General features: G+C 33.8%; 1 protein-coding gene across 2 annotated transcripts in view; it reads left to right on the top strand.

The window, feature by feature from the left end:
• Positions 1–18,682, top strand: part of FCHO2 (FCH and mu domain containing endocytic adaptor 2) — a 115,871-nt gene that overhangs the window by 60,358 nt on the left and 36,831 nt on the right. For both annotated transcript variants that reach the window (XM_055331364.1, XM_055331363.1), the window contains exons 9-15: positions 479–523; positions 4,238–4,310; positions 7,805–7,829; positions 12,925–12,985; positions 13,265–13,437; positions 15,332–15,356; positions 17,095–17,137. In XM_055331364.1, coding sequence (XP_055187339.1) covers positions 479–523; positions 4,238–4,310; positions 7,805–7,829; positions 12,925–12,985; positions 13,265–13,437; positions 15,332–15,356; positions 17,095–17,137 — 445 coding nt within the window. The remainder of the gene's footprint in view (positions 1–478; positions 524–4,237; positions 4,311–7,804; positions 7,830–12,924; positions 12,986–13,264; positions 13,438–15,331; positions 15,357–17,094; positions 17,138–18,682) is intronic.

Genomic DNA, 18,682 nt, shown 5'->3' with positions numbered 1-18,682 from the left:
GGTCAGCAGATATTTGTTAAAGACCTATTATTTGCTAGTTCACAGTGGTCTGTGAGACAAATTCCCAAGCTTGCATTCTAGTAGTATTTACTATGTTGGCCCCCCTGTCCTCCCCATGAACACAACGAAAGATTCAGCAACTGCCTTTTATTCTTGTTTTCTCTCAAGTATCCTGCAGGCTCCTTGAAAGCGGAAATGACAGATTAGGTTTGTGTCTCCAGTTCTATAGTATTATATATAAAGGCTTTTCAGTAAATTGTGATCATAATAATAGGCTAGTCTCAATTTTTGTCACTGTTAGGATTATTTGAATTTTAAAATTATTACTGATATTTCAATTAACGCTATCAAATAACACGAGAACACATCAAGTCAGTTAAAAAGATGTAAAGGGGTGTGAGCTGATTGTTTTCCATCAGCTTTTTTTTTTTTAAACTTTTACTAACTTTGTTCATCTTTTGTTCCTTTGTTTGTTTAGGACTTATTGAATTTGAAGAATGTGACCCTGCTAGTGCAGTAGAAGGTAAGCTGACTACTTGTAATACATGGTAACTAGCTAATATCTTCTGTTTATTGAATAAATCAAGAGTATTATTTAGTGTTGTCAACATGTCTGTGGAGTGATACAAAAAATCTGAAGAACCCATAATGAAATTTGGTTTGAAGCCCTACAGATATTATTCTTCACTTAATAAATAAACAATAGGCTTGCCCGAAGGAATATTGAGTGTGTTAGAATATAAATCTTAAAAGATTAAATGTAACATGTATTTATTTTCAAATCTACATTGAGATTGTTTTTTTTATTGACATCCATTTTTAAACATTCTCATGTCACTAATGTGAAAATCATTAAAACATATTAATGTATAAGACTTTTTTTACATTTATTTTTTATTTAAATTCAATTAATTAACATATAGTGTATTATTAGTTTCCAAGGTAGAGTTCAGTGATTCATCAGTCTTAAATAATACCCGGTGCTCATTACATCATGTGCCCTTTTTAATGCCCGTCATCCAGTTTACCCCATTGCCTCACTCCACTCCCCTCCAGCAACCCTCAGTTTGTTTCCTATGATTAAGAGTCTCTATGGTTTGTCTTCCTCTCAGATTTCATCTTGTTTTATTTTTCCCTCCCTTCCTCTATGATCCTCTGTTTTGTTTCTTAAATTCTATATATGAGTGAGATTAAAGGATAATTGTTTTTCTCTGATTGACTTTTTTCACTTAGCATAATACCTTCTAGTTCCATCCACATTGTTGCAAATGGCAAGATTTTGTTTTTTTTTTTTTTTGATGGCTGAGTAGTATTCTGTTATATACATATATATTATACATCCTATTATACATATATATGTATATGTGTGTATATATATATACACACACACACACACCACGTCTTCTTTATCCATTCATCTGTCAATGGACATCTGGGCTCTTTATTCATAGTTTGGTTATTGGTGACATTGCTGCTATAAATATTGGAGTGTAGGTGCCCCTTTGGATCACTATATTTCATCTTTGGGATAAATACCCAGTGGTGCAATTGATGGGTCATAGGGTAGCTCTACTTTCAACTTCTTGAGGACCCTCCACACTGTTTTCCAGAGTGTCCGCACCAGCTTGCATTCTCACCTACAGTATAAGAGGGTTTCCCTTTTTTTTTTTTTAATTTTTATTTATTTATGATAGTCACACACAGAGAGAGAGAGGCAGAGACACAGGCAGAGGGAGAAGCAGGCTCCATGCACCAGGAGCCTGATGTGGGATTCGATCCCGGGTCTCCAGGATCGCGCCCTGGGCCAAAGGCAGGCGCTAAACCGCTGCGCCACCCAGGGATCCCCAAGAGGGTTTCCCTTTAAAGGGCTTATTCTAAAGTGAGAAACATTTCAGTAATTAATGAGGTTATATATTAATGTTATTATTACTTTCATTCAAAATGAGCGATAATATGACTTGGAGGAAGGGTTCACAACCCTTCCTGTCTGTTTAAAGATTTTATATCCATAGTGGAGCTTGAGTTTACAACCCCAAGATCAAGAGTTGGCATGCTTCTCTGACTGAGCCAGCCAGGTGCCCCCTTCCTGTTTATATGGATTATTTTCATAGTATGAAACCAATAAATGTCTGCTAATTTTGTCATATTTTACATATCTCACTTTGTAAGCTACTAGAAATAATTTGAAAAGAATTTTGTATTTTTCTTTCTCCCAACATTTCTGTAAGAATTTGGAGAAAATGTTTGATGTATGTAAGGTTTTCATTGGAGGAGTCAGGGACTCCAGTGCCTAGGCTTTTTTTTTTTTTTTTTTAGAGCTGGGGTGGGGCAAAGCGGGTCAGAGGAAGAAAGAATATCTTTCAAGATTTTTAAAAAATTTTAAAAATATTTTTATTTTTAAAAAATATTTATTTATTTATTCATTAGAGACACACACACACAGAGAGAGAGAGAGGCACAGGCAGAGGGAGAAACAGGCTCCATGTAGGGAGCCACCCTGATGTGGGACTCGATCCCAGGACTCCAGGATCATGCCCTGGGCCGGAGGCAGGTGCTAAACCGCTGAGCCACCTAGGGACCCCCTAGGATTTTATTTAAATTGAAGTTCACGTATAGTGTAATATTAGTTTCAGGGGTAGAATTTAGTAATTCACCATTTGCATATGATACCCAGTGCTCATTCCATCATGTGCCCTCCTTAATGCCCATCGCCGAGTTACCCTATCCCCCCACCCACCTCCCTTCCAGGAACCCTCAGTTTGTTCCCTGTATTTTAGAGTCTTATGGTTTGCTTCCCTCTCTGTCTTTATCTTATTTTATTTTCTTCCCTTCCCCTACGTTCATCTGTTTTGTTTCTAAAATTCCACATATGAGTGAAATCATAGGTATTTATCTTTCTGTGACCGACCTGTTTCACTTAGCATAATACACTAGTTTTGGAAGAGAGAGAATCTTAAGCAGGCCAGTGCAGAGCCTATGCTGGGCTAGATCTCATGACTGCGATCATGACCTGGGCAGAAGTCAAGAGTTGAACACTTAACCAACTGAGCCACCCAGGTGTCTACACTTCTTATTGTTATTAGCTGTTTGAGAGCAATTAATTATTTAAGTTCTCTGTACTTCAGCTTTCTTTACTGTAAAATGTGGATAGTAGGAGCTCTTGGGTGGCACCTCAGGTCATGATCTCAGGGTCTTGAGTTGGAGCTCTGCTTAGGCTCCGTGCTCAGGTTGACATTCCCTCCCTTTCCATCCCCTGGTTTGCATTCTTACTCTTTCTTGCTCTTTCTCTCAGATTAATAAATAAATATACTCTTTTAAAAAATATGGATAGTAAATAATACTCTGTGAGAATAAAAATGTATTTGTTCTTTATAATATTACAACATACTATACATTTGTATGGTTTAAGGAGTTCATTTTGCATGAAAGCAAGTACCCTGTTCTAAAACATTTGGATTCTAATCCTGGCTGTGGTATTTGGTAGCTGTATAACACTGAGTTTAAAAAAAAAAAAAAAAACTACTCTTGAGTTTTCTCATTTATATGGTGAGAAGTTGTCTTAGATATACTGTGGTTGTCAGAGTAAACAGCTAAACGTTAAATGTTGAATTCTGTCGATTAATAGCATGACTGATCTCTAACAAATAAATTTGTCATGCAAGAGAGGAAGGAAGAACTTCTATATTAGGCAAACAAAGATGACCTTTGTTTTTCATTCCTGGTAGGATCAACTTACAACATTGTTTATATTAAAGATAATATATGGGCAAAAGAATGCTGTGTTTTCTGTGTATACTATTAATGGGTCTGTTGTGTCATCTTTTTAAAAAACAACATATTTATATATTTTGCGACCTTTCAGACAGGAAACATGACTTGACCTGCATTTATAACAGAATCTAATGTAGTAAATAATGTACTTTCTTTGAAGTTTTAAGATATCTCCAAATGCTTATTTTGTCTGAGGTAATTTAGGGGAGACTTAGAAGAAAAAAGAATTATATTGATCAAGTGAATATTCTAGAATCTTTTGGTGCATAATAGGCTATATTAAGAAAATTCAAAATGGATTGCAACTCTGATTTAAATATTAGCATTTAGCAGGTGATACTTTGATTTCTTTCATAAAAATTTATTGATATGAGCAAATTAGGTGTCAAGATACAAGAGATTCATAAGTTTAAAATATTTATCAACTAACAACTATATTTTTGTAACAATATACATTTTTTTAAAGGTATAAAACCAAGGAAAAGAAAGACTTTTGGCTTGCCAGGGATAATTAAAAAGGAAAAGGATGCAGAGTCTGTGTAAGTATATTTCATATTGTCAAAATCCTTTGTTATTAAGTAATTAAGAATAAGACTGGTGTTTTGAATTTGGGAAGAAAAAATTTCTTAAGAAACAACTCTGTATGTCCAGAGTTGAAAGCTATACTTTTCTAAGTACATTTGCTAGCTCATCTGGCTTTAGATAAAAGTATTAACTTTTCTTATTTTAAAATTTTAAGGTGAAAATTTTAGTGTCTTAAAATTGAAACTTTAAAGATACTCTTTTTATAAATGATACATACATATTTTAGAAAACAAAAGTCCAGGAGAAACTAAAAATTCTTCTAAGTCTTCTTAACGTCTAAGAAAAAACCCACGGTCAACTATTTGATGACAATCCTTCTAGACAACTCTATATACATTTCGGCACACAGCAATATATGTACACATAAATAGAAAATGGAGGAGAACAAAAGCCCTAACATGTTTTAAACATTTATACTAGGTCATCAATTTTAGATGGGAGATGGAGTATAAATATAATATACTTTTTTTTTTAAATTAAGATGTTAGGTTACAAGGAATATATAATTTGCATATAATAAATTCAATGAGTAAGTGAAGTTTTCTTTTTCTTACATTGGCTACACATTAGAGTACATGGAAAATTAAAATACATATATCTCTGCCCGGCTTTGCCTCAGACCAGCTAAACCAGATTCTCAGGATGTGAGGTTGAGCATAATTTTTGTTTGATTTGCTTTTAAGCAGCCTGTATGATTCCTAACATATACCTGGGGTTGAGAATCTCTAAGATCTGTGGCTTACCAGAGACAAACTGGAATTAAATGAATCCTTTTTTTCTATAATTACCTCAACCTTAAATAGATTGATAAGATGGTAATCAAATCTTAAATGCTTTGCTGACTCAGTAACACTGGCTAAAAATGTGTTTAAAATCCCTACTTCTCTAGCAGAGCTCTGCTGGGCACTCATATTTTCAGGGTAAGAGAACAGTTTGTGCTTTGGGTATTATTACCTCCTAACTAGTTAGATTCTTTTTATCTGAGTTTCTCAGAGTGCCTACCATTTTAAATGTCTCTTTCTTCCTCGCCCCCAAGTTTTATTTGCTTTAACAAATAAAGACCAATTGCAGAGTGGTTTATATCTGTAGTTAACCATCTCATCTGCAAATGTTTTTTCAGCATTTATGAAAGCTGTCTTTTGCTAAGGAGATGGAATACAATTTGTTTCTATAACATTGTAAATACTTACAGAAGTCTAAGCAATGGATTTGTAAGTGAAATTATAAAAGTCAGGTCGTCTGTTAGTATATTATAAAGAGTAAAGGCCTTAAATTCAAATATTTATTATATAATATAATACATGGTTTTCTCAGCTGTCCATTCAGGGAGCTTAGAATATTTTTGTATAATTTGTGTTTTTAAAATAGTTTTTCATGGTCAGTAACTTCCCAGTACCATCATTAGGCCACTTGGATATTGGAATATTTTTTTACCACTGAGAAGACCAGGGCTGAAAACCAGTGCTTAAACAACTGCATCATGATTGCCTTCTTTCAACACTTGCAGGCAGGAAAGATGTTGGAAACTGCTTTGTTTGAAATGCCGGAGGCTCTTGGCATGCTTCTGTGCATAGCTTGAAGGCTTTGAAATGCCAGTATTGTAGAAGAGGGGTCCTGCTCAGAGCTTGCTCTCTGCCTGGGGCTTCATCTGCAGGGCTCATTACGGCCCACTGTGAAAGCAAACAGATGAGTGCTTCATCACAAGGACTGGAGAGCTCTGGCTGAAAGCCAGAGAATAAACTGTTTGGAACTTTGACACTTATATTTAAACTGTATCTTCTAAAGAAAAAAAAAAAGAAGAAGAAAGTAGGAGTGCTCTAATATCTAAAATGATTTGATTCTGTAGAAGAATTGAATTTATTATTATTACAGTACCTTTTCTGGAACATTTCCTCAGAGTATGCATAGGAATATACCAGTAATAAGAAAGCTGTTTTTCAAAATTTTCGATTTTAAGTGACAATTAACTGGCTAGAAAGACATAAGAGGCTTGCATTTATTCTCTTTGGTGCTTCTATTTGGATTAAGAGCAGGGTAGTCATCTCCCTCTTTTTTCATTATTTTTATTATTTTTTCATTGTTCTATCCTCTCTTCCTTTAACAAAATTCTTCAATTTGTAGATTTTTTTGGTTTGTGCTTAGTCTTTGGGTAGAGATGACCCATTTATCCTATATATTAATTTAATACATTTTCATTATTGCTCATTGGGCTCTCAAGGTATACCTAATACATATGTTTTCAGTCTGTTATTTAAGTGGCAGATTCTGATATTACATGCATTAACTGTCTCAAGCCACTGAATATGTAACTAATCCAAATGCCTTTTAAATGTGCACTCGAGGGACACCTGGGTGGCTCAATCAGTTAAGCATCTGCCTTTGGCTCAGGTCATGATCCGGGGTCCTAGGATGGAGCCCCATGTTGGGCTCCCTGCTCAGTGGGGAGTCTGCTTTTCCCTCTTCCTCCCCCTGCTCATTACTTTCTCTCTCCCTCACTCTCTCTCTCATATAGTAAATACATAAAATCTTTTAAAAAATAAAGTGCACTCTGATTTTTGTTAGTGAAATTCTTCTAGAATATATTCATAGAAATTCTTCTGACTTTATTCCTCATGGTCTCAATGTCTTTATGGATTTAAGTGTTTGAGAATGTTGGTCTTTATTGTTTTAGTTTTAGGTTTAAAACACTTTCTTGCTGGTTTATATCCGAATTACTATTTATCAGTTAAATGATAAAACACCAATTTTCAACAGCTTATTGTATTAAACCAGAAAGCTTTTTCAAGCAGAATTCTAACTACACATTTAACATATTTGGAGAAAAATGCTTTTGACTTCTATGTATGTGCTAGTTATGGAAAGTACTTCAAATGAAACTGAAGTTTTAACAAGAATATATTGTAAAATGTTATTTATAGTTTATCAATTAATGTAGACTTTTTTTTTAAGCCAAGCTTTCTTCTTAAAGAGAATTTCTTTGAGAGAACTTTCTCAACTGGAAGAATTAAAAGCCACTAGAAATCTTTCTAGGACTGACAGCTTCCTTTATGTGATTCATGTGTATATTCATGGAAAAGAAGTACTTTTGAAGTACAAGTTTTTATTATTTATTTGTTTTTCTTAAAGATTTTATTTATTCATGAGAGATAGGCAGGGACATAGGCAGAGGGAGAAGCAGGCTCCCTGCGGGGAACTCATGCAAGACTGGATCCAGGGACTCCGGGATCACACCCTGAGCCAAAGGCAACTGCTCAACCACTGAGCCACCCAGGCATCCCTCTTTTGAATTTTGAGATCATTTGGTGTATTTTAATCTTCATGATTTGATTTTTCTAAATGTTTTTGTAAAGTTTAAGTTATGTTTAACAAGTAAACACTTTCAATATACTATATTTATCAGATAGTTCTAATAGTTGACTATTTTTTAATATTTTGTTTATTTTAATAGGGAATGTCCTGATGCAGATTCACTTGTAAGTAGTTTTACTTTGATATAAGCCATGTAAATTAGCTGTTTCCATTAGGAAATAATCAGCATATTTGGGTTGAGTTCATAAGAAAAATAGTAACCAGCTTATTGTAAATTCACTGTTAAAATTATTTTAGAGATGCAGTTTTGGCTTTATTTTACTAGATGCTTTTGTATTAAATAGAAGGTAGCTCTACCTATCTTTGAAAAGTGGACATTTTACTTTGAAAATTTGAATGGTACCATACCATACTGCTTTTTCTTGGGAAATATGCCAGATCTCAGATCTGCTTACTTTATTTTAAAATGTGATGCTCTTACTAAAGTATTCCTGATTATTAAAATATTATTTTATCTCTTCACGTGTTTGAGTTTTAAGAGATTATCAGTTCAGAAAAGATAGCAATAATAATGATTGTCAGTATTTTTCTCTGCTTTTTGTTTTGAAGAGATTTTATATTTCTTATTTAAATATATTTCTTTGTCTATAATTGAAGAAGACAATAAGTGGAGTTCCCCGTGGTTATAGTGGGAGAGTATTACCAAATGGTGTACGTAATGTGTAGACAGACATATTTTTCAAATTGCTCATTAGACACTGGTCATGTTGCTAAGTGTAGTAGAATCAAACTGTCTCCTTTGCTTATTGTTCTTGCTTGCATAATTACTGTATCTTTTGGCCCCAAGTCATTTTGATCTTTTACAGCATAATGGTGTACCAAGATAAGGATACTTTTGGAACACTGTGTTTTATGTAACTTAAATAAAAACTTTTTATGTTTCATCTTTAAAATAAGAAAATTATGATTTGTTAGTAAATGTATAGTAAAAATAAATAGATTTTTAGTGAGCTCTAAGGTTAAAATCCTTAGAGTGTTTTAGAACTATATTTACTTTACCAGTTGTTTGTTTTGATACGCTTGGTTTACTAATTAATGAAAAAGTTAGCAGATGTGTTGACATTAACCTGAAGATTCATCAGGCATTTCATGTTGGAATTATTTATTTGTAGCATTTATTTCATGATTGCAACATTGAATTAAATGCTTTAATAACTTCATGTTTTATGTAAACTCCCTTAAAACATTTCTAATCCTCTCAGCTCATTGATACTGTTCTATAATGATCAGTATTAACCACTTTTGAACTTCAGTCAGTACTTGTCTGGAATTAGGAAAGGGCTTTTAAAGAGGATGCATAAGTATAATGCCATAAAGGAAAGGATTGATAAATTTGTACAGAAAGAAAACATCTAAAATTACAAAAAATACGTTATAGAAGAATTTGAATCCGCAAAGTTGGCAGAGTATACTTGTAAGACATGTAACAAGGGCTACTTTCCTTTGTAAAGCTCATACAAATCATTGTTAAAGGTGAGCAGTGTCCCAGCAGGAAAAGGGCATTATGAGAAAAACAGGCTATTTTCATAAAAAGAAACAAGGTGGTAAATGACCATTATAATGTTCAGAATAGTAGTCTCATTCTGATGCAAATTAGAATGAAATTCCTGTATTTATATATGATATTGGTAAAGTTTTGGTTAATTCATATAACTGGTAGGAGTATAAATTGGTACAATTTGTCTTATGGATAGTTTGGCAGTGTCTTCTCAAATAAGGAATGCATGTTTTTTTGACTGTCCAGTCCTGTTTGAGGTTTATTGTTCCGGCTGTATTCACAAACTCCACGTACTTGCTTCATCAAGATACATACATACAGTAGTCCCGTCCCCGCCCCCCCCCCCACTTCCCCTCACCTTCTCTGAGGTTTTGCTTTCCACGGTTGAAGTTACGCATGGTTGATCAGTTGCTGTGCCTGCTGATAGGGAAAGAGCTTACTAAAGGGAAGCAAGTATGATTTTTAAATAATTCCTGTTTAAAAAATATAAATGGGTAGATATTTTTGTTCTTTTTGTTTGTGTTACCCAACACTTAATTGTGGTTACCTTTAGGGAGCATGATTACAGTGGTGGTCAGCAGGGAGAAAAGGTTTTCATTTTTTTGTTTTATTTATGGCCTATTATTATTATAGCCTATTTATGACTTGTCTATGGTTTTTTTTAAAGTAGGCCCCACATGGAACATGGTGCTTGAACTCACAACCCTGAGATCAAGAGTTGCATGCTCTACTCACTGAGTCAGCCAGGCTCCCCCTATAGCTAGTTTTAATAACCACTTAAACATCCATAACCTGCCTTGTTAGGGAAATTATCGTTTAATTTCTGTTCCTTTTATAAATGGTCTGTGTAATTAAAAAATTATTTTGAGGGACTATATTTTTTAAAGGTTGCCCAAGTAAGTGTGAATTGTCTTTTTCTTTTGGTTTCAGCCAGTCTCCCTATCTAAACAGAGATTGAGGAATATTTCATTGACTGAAGAGTTCTGTCCCAGTATATATTTTTAAATCACTACCACAAGTACTATCCAAACCTGCCTTTAAGATTATTGAGTGAAGTTACCTGCTCTTTTCTTCACAGTGCTTTGGCCTAATGCTTTGCTCCAGCAGTGTAGGGCCTTTAAATAGAAATCATGGACTGAGTGGACAAAGGTATAAACTGGTATTGGGCAAGTTTTTATTAATATCAAGTTTCTATGAACAGTTTTAGCATTCCAGACCTGATATACCGAGAATTATTTATTTTGAAGTAATCAATTTACAGCAAGTTGCAAAGATAGTACAGAGCAGTCCTTTATACCTTTCATCCACTTTCTCCTGATAATTTTTTAAAATATTTTATTTATTTATTCATAGAGACAAGAGAGAGAGAGAGAGAGAGAGAGGCAGAGACACAGGCAGAGGGAGAAGCAGGCTCCATGCAGGGAGGGAGCCCGATGAGGAACTCCATCCTGGGTCTCCAGGATCAGGCCCTGGGCTGCAGGTGGCACTAAAGCGCTGCGCCCCCGGGGCTGCCCTCCTGATAATTTCTTGCAGAAATACAGTATCACAGCTAGGATACTGACACCAGCACAGTCAAAACAGAACATTTCCATTACCACAAAGGTCTTTTTTGTTGGTTGCCTTTTACTGCCACTTCTCTTCCATCACCACCCTCCTTAGCTTCTGGCAATCACTAATCTTTTCTCTATTTCTCTAATTTTGTCATTTTAAGAATGTTATTTAAATGGAGTCCTATTATAACCTTTCAGATGGGCTTTTTTCTTCCAGCATAATTCTCTGGAGTTTCTTCTAGGTTTTTGCATATATGATATATGAATAGTTTTTTGTTGGTTGAATAGTATTCCATGATATAGAAGCACTAAAGTTTGTTCTAACCATTCACCTATCATAGGGCATTTAGTTGTTTCTAGTTTTCAGCTATTAGAAAAAAGTTGCTTTGAACAATTGTATATGGATTCTTGTGGGTACCATTTCCCACTCTGACCCTGTTATTTGCTTTCTGAAATCTATTTTACCTAACAAGAAGTCATTCATTTACCCCTCCCTCCCTTTTTAATGTTTACATGGTATTTTTCCATTCTTTTACTCAACCTACGTATGTTGTTATACATGAAGTAAGTTTCTTACAGATAGCCTCTAGTTGGGGCATGTATTTTAATCTCTTCTGCCAATCTGCCTTTTATTACATTTGGACACTTTATATTTAACATAATTATAGACGTATCAGAGCTAAGTATGTCATTTTTTTGTTTGTTTTCTGTTTCTGGTTTTTTGGTTTTCACTTTGTTTCTTTTCCTGCCTTCCCTGTGGGTTATTTGAACTTTTTTTTTACGACTCCATTATGATCTATTTATAGTTTTTGAGCATATAATTTTGTAGACTTCTTAAATGGTTGCTCTAGTTCACTCTCCAGTACCTTCAGATAGTTTTTTTTTGACCAGAGTTTATAGTTGTAATCTTCAAGAGGTTGGTCTTACCCTATAAAAAACAGCTCAGTATTATTTTAAATTATTACATCGTACTGTATTATAGCAAATCCTTAGAACTTCTAGAAGATTAAACATCTGGTATGTTTCTAGGATACTAGGAATAAGAATAAAGTATTTTATAAAAACTTTATCTTTTACTTTTTTAAAGATTTTATTTATTCATGAGAGAGACACACACAGAGAGAGAGAGAGAGAGAGAGAGAGAGAGAGAGAGGCAGAGACACAGGCAGAGGGAGAAGCAGGCTCCATGCAGAGAGCCCGACATGGGACTCGATCCAGGGTCTCCAGGATCACACCCTGGGCTGCAGGCAGCGCTAAACCGCTGCGCCACCGGGGCTGCCCAAACTTCCCATTTTTAAAAAATAATTGTAAAAAAAAATAATAATAATTGTAGACTACTCTGTTTACTATGTGTACTATAGTTTATTAAACTATGCTTGGACATTTAGGTGCTTTCCATCAGTTTTGAGTTACGGATAATCTTTGATGAATACACTTGTATATGTATTTTTAAATTGTTGAGGGTGTATTTTCAGGGTAAATTCCTAGAAATTGAATTCCTGGGTGGAAGAGTAAATACTTAACTATTTTTGTTAGATAACGCTAAATTTCTCTCTATAGGGATTTACTAGTTTGTATTTATACCAGCAGAATATAAGAGTACCTTTTCCCACAGTTTTGCCAACAGAGTGTATTTTCAAGCTTTTGGATTTTTGCCTGTCTCATGTATAAGAGATGCTATTTTAATGTAGTTTTAATTTTCTTGGTTATCTTTCATTTGTTTTCTTTTGTTAAATATTTTTGATAAGTATTTCCATTTATTTAACTTGTCAGCCCTCTGATTTCATCATGTCTCATTCCAGACACATACAGTCTTGTGCTTTTACTTCTTCCCTTTCAAGATTTGGGTGAACATTTGCTTATTACAGAACTGCTGGTATTCCTGCCTGAACCCCTGTTCTCTTCCTTATAGAGTGTTTCTCCTATTTCATTTTTCAGTGCCTTTCTGTTTCAGACGCTAAAGCATAGAATGTGATCTGGAGCTAACTTAACCAAAATGATAGAACTTTGCCAGTGTTGATAATTTTATGAACCTACATCATTGATAAATGATGTAGCCACTGCAATAGGTAAAGCTGTTTTGCTAATCTTTTGTATCTATGTAGTTGGAGCCATCATTACAATGAAGTTTTTTTCTTCTTCTTCCCATAGAACATTCCTGATGTAGATGAAGAAGGTTATAGTATAAAACCAGAAGCAAATCAGAATGATATCCTTTCATCATCTAGATATTTCTATGGATTGTGTTGGCATCTAAGTAGACAGTTAAAACAGAATAATCTGTTGTTTAATAAAGACTTCAGTTTTTAATTATAATAAAATGTGATTCCATAGTCTTCACTTAACATGTTTTTATTAATGAAAGTTAGTACTGTTTCTGTTAAAGTCTATCTTATCTCTTAAAGGTTTATATCCTTTTTATAAATGTATGAAAAACTGTTTATATGTTAAGATAGTTTAAAAATTAAATTCTTTAACTGGTACTCACATACCAAAGAGAACCATTTCTACTCGTCTAGTGATTCTGATTCTGAAGATGAAGAACCAAAGAAGTATCGGATAGAGATCAAACCCATGCACCCAAATAACTCCCATCACACAATGGCTTCCTTGGATGAATTAAAAGTATCTATAGGAAATATCACACTCTCCCCAGCAATATCTGTAAGTAAGAAAATGAGCAAGTTCATTCTCTATATAGAAGCCTTTGGTTGTTTTTTTTACCTTGTCTACTTGCATCTGGTTAATTTTAGCAATAGTTAATTAAGCACATCGAATAAGGGAACGTTTAGTAATTTTTCTTCTGTTTTATTGAGGCATACAGTTTATGATTGTTATATAGGCACATAAACCCGAGTTTGGCTTAGTTTTGCTTCCTTTTGAGGTGTTTTATAAAGAAACAAAAATGTAGAAAATCTATTTCTGCCATGTATTTTATTTTATAAACAGTTTCTATGTTTCAGAAGTTTGAAATGGCAGTATTAATCTTTTCCTCATCCAGTTTTAAATATTTTGTCCATATTTTATGAACCTTATGTGAAAGGGAATTCTTTCTTTAACAAGGGATTTAAAGATTAAGTTTTATGTCTGCATGTTTTTGTAACTACAGCATTTGTTATTTCATACTTTTTATATAAAAAAGACACATATAAGAATTCATGGTGTTAGTGGTTAATTCCTCAATTCTCAGATACCATAAACAGCTTTTGAGGGAGGAAAAAAATAAAAAGTAATTGCCATAACTAATCTTTCCATTGATGTCAAACTCTAATTTCAGGAATGTTAAACTATGGGGAAAAAAGCATGTCTTAGAATGACAATTTAGTTATCTGTACATACTGAACATAATTGATATTAAATCAGTTCTCCTTGATAATGGAGAATAAAAGTTCTTCCCACTTCATATTATCATTTAATTATGTATTTTAAATAGTCTCTATGTATTTGGGAGTAAATGTTTTTCAGTCATGTGCTTATAGCATTTAATTTTTTTTCTACCAAAAAGACTGATTTCTTAAGTGAGGTTTTATCCTACCATTGCTATTTAACATTAAGATTAATGCCCAGATTAAATTATATATGTATATATTATGATAGATATATGTAATATATACGTATGAAGTTAGAAGTTATGAAACCATTAAAAATTTTTATTGTGAAAGAGCCTAATTTAAAAAATATATTTATGTAAAGAAAATCCTAGGGGAATATATACCAAAACATTAAGCACCTAATTCTGAATAGTGAGATCATTAATGATTTTAAATTTTCACCTTTGTACTTTCCTCTTCAATTTTTTAAAAAAGGTGAGCATATTAATTTCATACTGAGAAAATAAATAATGAGAACATTTTAATAGTTAATATTGGATCTGAAAAGATGTGTTGAATATATTTGGCTGGCCACTTTGCTTATCTAGCCTATGTCCCCTACCCCAACGATGTTCTGCATGTGTTCTAAGGTGTGTAGATTTTAGGTATGATTCAGAAGTGAATAGACAAATTATGAGACCAAGAAAATAAGATATTTTAAATTTTAAAATGTACACTATACCTTTCTTTTTCTTTCCATGCACTACTAGAGACACAGCCCAGTAAGTGCAAAATTTTATATTCTTACCTACTAACTTAAAATCCTTTTAATATTTGAACATTGATCTTCAAAATACTTGTGTTAAGCTTTTTAAATTTGCAGATCATAGTATCTTGCTGTAGGTACTAACATTTTGATATTTTAAAAACATTTTATTGAGTTAAAGGTATATGTATTATCTTTTACTATAAGATACTGGAAGTTTGTTTTTTTGTTTGTAGTTTATAATTGAGTAAATATACTAAGAACAACCTAAAATTAGGTCCCCATTAATATCTCACGAAGTAGAGATGCCTGGCTGGCTCAGTTGGCATTCATCTCTTGATCTCAGTATCATAAGAGTTCAAGCACTGTGTTGCGCATGGAACCTACTTAGAAAATAAATATACCAAAATTTTTTTTTACTAAATATTTCATTACCAGATTATTTGTTTAATGACTCTTAGTGTTTGCAATTCTGTTTTAGGTGCAGATGAATCGGAATTCATCAAGTAAGTTTGACACTTAAAGTGGTTATTTTGTGTCTATTAAAATTTATCAGGTAGTTTACTAAGCTTATTGTAGCCTTTCATATGTAGTTAGAAGAATAAATGGTTTGTTTTCATCATAACTGTTAACAACAGACTAGAAGGATACTTTAAACAGAAGACAATTTTAGGTATATTATTTCTTTTAGCGTTTATACACACCTTCAAGTTTAATACTTGGCTACAGCATTTTTCAGAAGTCAGCAAACCAAAGAGTAGCTTCTTATTAACAATGTTAAATTACTTAACTGGCGTAACTCTGCCTTATGAGCCAGAAGGCTTTATGAGGTAAGCTTTAGCTTTTCTGATTTTTAAGTCATGTCACAATTGCAGTTTTGTAATCTATAGTTTTTAGTAGAGTAACTTAATTATACTAAAAAATGGGGGGGAGGAGTGTTAACATCTGCAGAATCATGCATTAAAAATAACAAAGTTGGGAAAAAATAGAGTTGAGGCAGCCAACTCAAGTTGTGCATTTTTGTAAACACAAGTCTTAATAAAAACTATAAGTAAGTAACATCAATTCTATTAAAAATTCTAGCACAATTACAAAGACCTATTAAATGCATAATAAATATCAAACTAAAAGTAAGATTTTACTTTTAAAAAAGAGTGAGTAGCTTGAATGATAGGGGATACAAGGAAAATGAGGATAAAAGTGGGTTGTTTTTATGGAGTTAATAGGCATAAGGGCAAATTGCAGGAAGATGATGGAGAACACCACAGTGAGTACTTTGAGGCCAAACAGGGCCAGACTGAGCCAAATGGAACAGTGTGGTATGAAGGGGCATCACATACACTGTGGTATTCCTCGGACTTTGCTGCAGTTACCCATGTTGGTGTATTCTGCATTCATCTGGTGTTGGGTGGTGATCTAAGACATTAAGATACAGGGAAATTTTCTTATGAACCGACATGACTTCTGCATGTTACTGATACTATTTTCTTTGTGTATCAGTTGCTAATGAAATGATTAATACTACTAATGGAAAAGGTAGCAAAACAGCCTGTCTTATAAAGACTGTTATTCTAGGTTGCTCTAAAAATTTTAGTTTTTCAAGATACAACATCCTTCAAGAATAACTATTTTTGGTCAATGTAATAATATTCTTAGAACCTGAAAGATGCTTTCATGATTCATCAGTTATAATTCTTGACTGATAGATACTTAAGTCTTTCAACATATGTGTTCTAATTTTTAAAGTTCTAGCCCATATTTTTCTTGTCTGAACAGTTTTATTTTCATGAATAGGATAGTTCATTGACTTAAGCAATTTGTCATCAAAGATGTTAGAAGAAGAAGACAGCAGAAATTCAGCTATTATTTTGAAATTCTTAAATGATAGTCTTAGCATGTTAGAAAACTTGACTTTTTTCCTTCATAATTAAAAAAATTCTATTTATGTTATCAGTTCCACAATTTTTTTTTTTATTCATGGAAGACACACACAGAGAGGCAGAGACATAGGCAGAGGGAGAAGCAGGCTCTATGCAGGGAGCCCAATTCAGGACTCGATCTAGGACCCCGGGATCACGACCTGAGCCAAAGGCAGACGCTCAACTGCTAAGCTACCCAGGCGTCCCAGTTCCACAATTTTTAAATTGTTCGTAGTATTGAGTTATATGTCCAGTGTTTCTCTTACCATTTAAATATTTCATTACTCAGATTATGAATTTCTTGATGTTTCAATTTTTTAATTAGGTGAAGAGCTGACAAAATCAAAGCCATATGCTGCATCCAATGAGTAAGTTTCACAGTTAAGTTTTATTTTTAAGTAAGAGTCTTTTTAGAGCAGTGTTAGGTTCGTAGCAAAATTGAGGGGAGGATATAGAGATTTTGCATATATTTTCTCTGCCCCCACATATGCCCTCCTTCATGATCAGAATCCCCTACTAGAATAACACACTTGTTGGAATTGATGAACCTACACTAACACATTATTGTCACCCAAAGTCTGTGGTTTACATGAGAATTCGCTCATTCTTGTATAGCCTATGAGTTTTGACAAATGGGTAAGGACATGTAACTCTACTATTATGGTATACAGAATAGTTTATACTGAAAATCCTGGGTCCTCCACCTGTTCATCCTTCCCTCTTTACTATGTTTAAATTTTCTTTTGTCCTTTTTTTTCTAGACAGCTTTATTATCTTTGCGGTTTCAGTTCCAGTAGAGTGTTAGTAATCATCCTCTTTTCTAAGCTGTGAAATGCTCTGTGGAGTTTCTGGTTGTTTTAAATTCTTATTTGACACTATAATTTTTAAAAGAATCCTTATTCAACTATATTTGGCCTTGGTGACTTCACTGCTTCTAAATAAATGCTAGTGTCCCAAGTTCATATATGTATTTCATCTAGTCATTCTCATTGACATATTCTCACTTTTTTCCTTCAGTTTGGGCTGTGACTGTTTAAGATAGACTGTACTTTTCATGAACTTTGAAACAAGGAAATGTCGCAAGTTAAAAAGGCTAGAAACCATGTTGCTAGATTGATTGATTGATTTGTAAAGATTTATTTATTCGTGAGAGACACAGAGAGAGAGGCAGAGACACAGGCAGAGGGAGAAGCAGGCTCCATGCAGGGAGCCCGATGTGGGACTCGATCCAGGTCTCCAGGATCACACCCCGAGCTGAAGGTGGCGCTAAACCGCTGAGCCACCGAGGCTGCCCTGCTAGCTCTTTTTAAAAAGAAAGAAATATTTGAAGCCAGTGTTTCATGGGTCCTTTTTCATTTCCATATCTGTCAATAAGAATACAGTCTTATAATGTTTTTTTTTTCATAAGTAAAAGTGTAGGCTTCATTAAATGGATAGCTTAAAATAACTTGATCCTTTTTTTAAGATTTATTTATTTATTCATTCATTCATTCATTCATTCATTTATTCATTTATTTATTTATTTATGATAGACAAAGAGTGAGAGAGAGGAAGAGACACAGAGGGAAGGAGAAACAGGCTCCATGCCAGGAACCTGACGCGGGACTCGATCCCAGGACTCCAGGATCGCGCCCTGGGCCAAAGGCAGGCGCTAAACTGCTGAGCCACCCAGGGATCCCCTAACTTGATCCTATTAGCTAGGCACTAATCTAATTGAGCACAATGGTGGTATTCATTTATCATTTTTAAAGATAAGTTCAGTGTTTTAAAATTTTGTTTTTAGTAATTTATGCAATTGTGATTCTAGGTTTTATATACAAAATTTAGTTTGCTTCCATGTAGGTGCATGTTGTGATACTAGATACATGCTTATAGATAATTGAACCATTTTCATTGTAATGAGCCTGTTTTCT

Source organism: Nyctereutes procyonoides, unplaced genomic scaffold (genome assembly GCF_905146905.1).
Source record: "Nyctereutes procyonoides isolate TBG_1078 unplaced genomic scaffold, NYPRO_anot_genome, whole genome shotgun sequence".
Lineage (NCBI taxonomy): Eukaryota > Metazoa > Chordata > Mammalia > Carnivora > Canidae > Nyctereutes > Nyctereutes procyonoides.
Note: the sequence above shows the minus strand (reverse complement) of the source record. Positions and strands in the feature narration are given on the sequence as shown.